General features: G+C 59.7%; 1 protein-coding gene across 1 annotated transcript in view; it reads left to right on the top strand.

Moving 5' to 3' along the window:
* Positions 1-6031, top strand: part of USP36 (ubiquitin specific peptidase 36) — a 29872-nt gene that overhangs the window by 18753 nt on the left and 5088 nt on the right. The window contains exons 12-15 of the mRNA XM_045299518.1: positions 2063-2132; positions 3143-3875; positions 4397-4479; positions 5684-6029. Coding sequence (XP_045155453.1) covers positions 2063-2132; positions 3143-3875; positions 4397-4479; positions 5684-6029 — 1232 coding nt within the window. The remainder of the gene's footprint in view (positions 1-2062; positions 2133-3142; positions 3876-4396; positions 4480-5683; positions 6030-6031) is intronic.

Genomic DNA, 6031 nt, shown 5'->3' with positions numbered 1-6031 from the left:
TGTGTGTGTGTGGCATTGGTTACATCCTTGGAGCTGTGCAGCTGTTGTCATCATTCTCCGAGCGAGCTTCTGTCCTGGCAATTTAACTGGACGTCCCGCTGTGGCGCTGCAGTGGCTACGTGATGCGGAAGCTGTGTCACTGTGGTCCATTGTGCTCCTGTGCTGTGGTCAGCTGAGTGAGTCCTTGTTCCAGAACGTGCACAGAGCGAGTGAGCGAGGAGCAAGGGGTCACGGGTGTCTGTAGCTGAGCCAGGTGGTAATGCGCACACTTGCATGCATACACTCCAGGGTTTTGAAAAGCGCACGGATGATGATGTTGGAAGATAACTGACTTGTTCCATGCGCTCCGTGGAGCTCCTTCTTATGGTGTGCGTAGAGAAGACGGCAGTAAAGCTAGAGCGCGCTGAAGCCTGTTCCTCTTGGGAGACCCTGCTGGTATTTGACAAAGCAGGGACAGAGCTTCCAGCAGCAGCACAGCCCCGTGCAAGACCACAGACTGACTGACGAGGGGTGGGCAGTCTTTACTGATGAAGCTAAACTCCCACTTGGGTTTTAAGAGGCCTTCAGAGGATATGTGTGATTTAAGGTTTAAAGTTTAAGGTTTAAAGACGGTCTCACGGCAACAGCTTCAGGAGCTCATCCAGCCTCCGTGGCTCCAGAAACTTTGGATTCCATGAGCACTTGAAATTCTGTTCTGCACCTTCCCCCCTTTTGATCAGGATTCCTTCTGTGGAATCTCTTGATTGCAATGTTCAGTTACTGGTCGCTTCACACCTCAGCTTCTGGTTTCCCAGATGTCACACAGGAGGCTCCCTGAAGATTGTTCAACGTTTGCAGCAGTGACTGGGTACCAGAGACCCAAGCTGGCTTCAGAAGGGATGTCATTGCGGACGTCAGGTGCATCTGTACTGTGAACAGAGCGCACCACACAGACGTGTTTCCTTGACTGTGGAGTAGGCAGCCTTGGATAGCACTGAGGAGAATGGCACTTGCAGAGCCTGTACGTTGAACGAGCGGTAGTCACTGCGAGAGAGCAAGGGAGTGTTGTGTGGCTTAGAACCCGGGAAGGTGTTTGTCGTGGTTGTATCCGCTCACCATCTGCGTGCTGAGCACACTCGAACTGGGCACGGACTCACGTTGGGTAAAGTAGAAGGGCAGCGAAAAAGACATGGACTGGCATAGCGGCTGCAGCCTGGGCTCGGACGTGCTATTTGTGAGGCTGGCGCCGCAACCCGTGTTCTGTTGTCCACGGGGTCACTCACGGGCAGCGTCCCCTTGAGGGCACTGGACAGCTGCAAACCAGGCTGTCTTCTTGAGCACCGCGCTCTTGTGAGCGCTCCCCGTGGGACCGGGGTGGCAATACCGACCGACGACAGGCAATCTCAGGGCTCACGAGGAGGGTCACCAGGGTGACGTGCCATAATTGTGCACGTGGACACGCTGAGGCGGTGTGGCCCTGCCGTGACCCTTCTCAACAAGTATATAGAAGTCATTGAAGAGAGTGGGGGCAAAGGCGGAAGTGTCAAACACTGGAATCAAACCCAACCCAGCCTCGATTGCCACCCAGCACAGAGCAGCACTGCCCGTGTGGGTTTCCCAGGGGCAGATCTTGACGGGAGCAGACAGCCTCATCTTCCTCCTGCCGAGCAGCCGGGGGTTCCAGCCGCCAGCCTTGTGACCCACCAGCATTTAAGGCCCATGGTTTACATGCAAGGTTGGCAATCCCTGCAGCCTAGGCCCTGCAACTCAGCGGCCGTGCGGGCATTGCCCAGAGGCTGTCGGTGTCACGGGCATCACTCAGGTGCCCTGCGCTGAAGCCTGCCGTTCATGCTCAACCAACCAGAGTGAGTGCACGCAGGTCCCCTGGCGCTCACAGCAGCAGCACCCTGGGAGCTGTGCTCCTTGGACAGAGCTCTTCATAAGGAATGTACTGTCGGAAACTGAAGGGGCCGGGAACGGCTCCCAAGAAAATGGACGAGACTTCTTTTCAAAGCTCCGGAAGGGAGGCGTGAAGCCGAGGAGCGTGAAAGAGGCCTGGATTCAGCTTTGTGTCTGTCTGTAGCCGTCCTCCAGCTGCATGCCACTCTGCAACAGAAGGGTCCCACTGGTGACCGACAGGCCTGGCTGGGACGGTGGGAACAGATGCTCACAGCCCGAGGCCACCACAGCCCCCAGCCACTGTGCTCACAGCCGGGAGGGTCCACTTCTGGAAACCTGGCTGGCTTGAGTCCAGACAAAGCTTCCACCCTTGGGTTGCATGAGGCCCTGAGCTGGCTGCCCTGGCCGGGGCAGTACGAGGCAAAAACGAGGTGAGCAGTGGGGGCATACTGGGTGTCTGCGAGCAGGGAGGCCGGACAGAGCCTTCAGTCGTAGGATAGACTCTCAGGGTACAGTTGTCACTATCTCTCGTGGCTGAAGTTGGGGAGTTTCGCGTGTGGAGACGCTGTGGCCGTCCATGCCTGGAGCGTGTGTGCAGCCAGGCTGGGCTGCTTACACCCAGCCAAGCTGTTGCAGGGACCCAGAGCTTCCGTCTAGAACAGTGGTTCTCCACCTTCCTGAGGCCGCAGCCCTTTCATACAGTTCCTCATACCATAACATTATTGTCGTTGCTACTTCATCACTATCATTTTGCTACTGTTATGAATTGTAATTAAATATTTGATATGCAGGATGTATTTTCATTGTTACAAATGGAACATAATTAAACATAGTTAAAGCATAGCGATTAAACACAGAACAATATGTAATTATATATTGTGAAATATTGATGTGTTTCCCGATGCTCTCAGGCGACCCCAGTGAACGAGGTTGCGAACCCCTGGTCTAGACGCTGAGACTGGAAGTCGCTTCTTGTTCTCTGTCAGTTTTTTTGTGGTTTTCCAGTCTTACTGAGTAAAGATGGCGGTGGAACACACACGCACACGCGCGCACATCCACACACACGCATGCATGCACCCCGTCCACACACAGTGCCCAGTCTACTAAGACTGTCCCCAGACAGGGAGCTGTCCACACTGCCTGGGCTTCGCCAGTTTGAACCTGCCAGCCGCTCCGAGGGGGAGATGAGCTGGACGGTCAGGGGACTTCTGCCGCGCGTGCTGGGGTGCGCGTGCCCGGGGCACGGAGTGGGTGTCTGACTGAGCCTCCTTTCTGCTTGCTCTGTTCTCTCCCAGCGACAAGACCCCATGACCCCAAAGAAGCTGCAGGCCGTGGAGGAGCTTGGCGTGCCTGTCTCCCGAAACGGCTCTCTGACTGGCCTGAAGCCACAGAACGGGGCGGTCCCTCAAAAGCCACCCTCGGGGACCCCGTCCCCCAAACTCTCCAAAACGCCGATGCACACGCCTACCATTCTGGATGAGCCTGGGAAGAAGGTCAAGAAATGCGCCCCCCTGCAGCACCTCTGCCTGTCCCCCAAAACCTCTCAGGGGCCCTGCGGCACCAGCAACTGGAGTGGCGGCGGCAGCAGGTCAGAGAGCCGGCGGCCAGGCTGGGACAGCAAGGACACCGTCCCCTCTACCTCACCGAAGCTCCTGGCCCGAGCAGTCACCAATGGGCACGGGCCAAAGACCCGCGACCAGAGCCCCGACTCCTGCTCCTCCTCGTCCTCGTCCTCGACACGAGGCTCCAGCAGCTCCAGCCCTGACCACTCAGCTGACAGCGCCACCCCCCAGACCCCCAGGAGTGGCGCCGCCCGCCTCTGCAATTCTCAGGAAACAGACTGTCCTGCCAACGGCCACCCCAAGGCGATACCGCGGGGAGGTGATCCCAAAATGGTGAAGCTAAAGTCTCCCACCCTGAGCAACATGGCCACGGAGGCTGCCAGCATCCTGTCTCCACCCCCAGCCAAGAAACTGGCCCTGTCAGCTGCCAAGAAGGTGGGCAGGGGCCACAGGCTGCTTGTCCTCCTGGGGGGAGGGTCTGCACGCTGGGAGCTGGGGCACCTTGGGGTGGCTTGTGGTACTAACGACAGTAGAGGGGCAGCCCAGGCTCCATCGTTTCGGTCTGGCGGTTAGGTCAGGAAGACCAGTATCCCTGGGAGGTGGCCTCCCAGGTGTAGAGGGCCAGGAGGTGGGGCACAGACCCTGGCTGGGCCGGCAGGCCGGGGTCCCAGGTGGCAGTGACACTGCACTGTGGTCAAGGTCACAGCCGAGCTGGGCTTTTGTGTAACTCCTTCCTTGGTTCCTTTCTGTTTCTAACCAAAACCACTCTGATTCTTCTTCCACCGCCCACCCTCCCGTCTCCTTCCGCGCCCTCACCCTCCCTCCTCTCTGCGCTCCTTGTGTTGTGTCTGTCTGTCTGTCTGTCTGTTTTCATTTGCTCTCATGTTCATTTGCCCTCTTCATTCACGGAAACCTTTTTTAGACCACCAAGTTTTTATTTATGTCGATAACTGCAGGCCCGCACCCTGCGGAGGGCGAGCAGCACTGACCTCTGTCCACCTCCCCGCCCACCGTCCACTGGGCTGGCCAGTCAGAGCAGGTGAGCTGGGGGCTGGGTGGGGGCCGTGGGGAGATACAGAGCCAGGAGGCCCAGAGGTGCCCCATCTGGCGAAGAAGAGTCGGCTGCCCACTGAGGGCGGCCCTTGAGGCACGGTGGTCCGTCTGCCGTTCTCTGGATGCGCACTGGTTATAGCTCTCAATAGCCAGAGGCTCCTCAAACCACAGACCAGGGACCCTTCCCAAAAGCCCCGGCCTGCGGAGAGCAGCTGGGTGGCACAGGGCCCTGGTGGATCCAGTGAGCCTGTGGGCGCCGAACCTGCCTGCATCAGGCTGTTTGTAGACCCCCTGGCCGCCCGTCTGTGATCTGAGCACCACAGTATGGTCGACAGGCTGGTTGGGAGCATGGCCTCCGGGGCAGGGACTCACTCTTGTGGTCCTTGATCCTGGCCTTCAGACACACTGCCCGGGCTGGGGGCTCCCCCGAGGCACTTCTGCGACAGCTAGGGTGGCAGAAAGAGCAGTGACCCATCCACTGTGGTCAGGTGGCTGCTGAGGCTCCAGCTTGGTTAGGCGGAGTGGGCTGCCTGCTGGTCACAGCGTGGCCTCTCCCAGACGGACGGCCTCCCCATCGCGTGTGCTCTTGCATGGGCCGTCCCCTCGGCAGGGCACCGACCAGTCCTCCTGTGGAATGTTTCCCTGAGCGAGGGGCCCTCTCAGCCCCGATTCGGCTCCCTTGGCGGAGCCTCCCACAAAGGAGCAGAGTGGGTCCAGGAGCATGGTTATGTGGGGCCCTGACGGGACCAGCTCTGTGTCCTGCCCTGCCCCACTGCCATGGGACTCTGCCCTCCTGGTGGGGTGCCCGTCCCCCCAAACCCTGCCCTGAGTCCTCCTCCTCTTCTGGTCAGGGTACCCATCTCCCCAAGGCCCACATGGCCATCCCCCCAAGGTCCACCAACTCCTTCTGAACTCTTAGTGGGGGGTGTCCATCCCCGGAGGCCTGCTCCAATGCGGAGAAACTGAGCCCGGGCTGTTGGCAGTGGGTCCTGGCGTGTGGGCCCCACTGGCTGAGGACAGGAGGTGCCGTGTGCTGCCTCCTGCGTCTCTGGCGCAGGTGTGCGGCTTATCTGTCCTCCTGCCTCCAGTGACCAGAGTTGCGTCTCCAGCTGGCGACTACCAGGCTGGCGAGTTGAGGCCCGGGGTCAGCAGGGGTCTGCGGGGGTCCTCATGCCTGGCTTTCTTTGCAGGACTGTTCCCGCCCCCACACCACCGCCCAGCTACCCTCAGCCGCCCTTCCCACCCCACACCACCTGTCCTTCATCGCCCACTAGCTCCCACCTTCTCAGGAGAGCGGAGCCACGGAGCTGCCCCTCTGCCCCCACCGCCCGGCCTCAGGTCAATGGGGCTTCCACACACCCCCAGGACCACCTGCAGGAGGCCGAGGCCCCCCAGACTGTTCCTCGGAAGAAAAAGAAGCCCCGCTCGGGAGACATCAGACGCCTGTGCCTGGAGGCGGGCTCCTGCCAGCCCAGTGGGGACGCCACCCCAGGGCCTCGGGGGAAGAGGAGGAGGAGGAAGAGGAAGCACTCGGGGGG

The sequence above is a fragment of the Echinops telfairi genome, unplaced genomic scaffold (genome assembly GCF_000313985.2).
Source record: "Echinops telfairi isolate 266 unplaced genomic scaffold, ASM31398v2 ScPeMD7_7458;HRSCAF=8496, whole genome shotgun sequence".
Taxonomy (NCBI): domain Eukaryota; kingdom Metazoa; phylum Chordata; class Mammalia; order Afrosoricida; family Tenrecidae; genus Echinops; species Echinops telfairi.
Note: the sequence above shows the minus strand (reverse complement) of the source record. Positions and strands in the feature narration are given on the sequence as shown.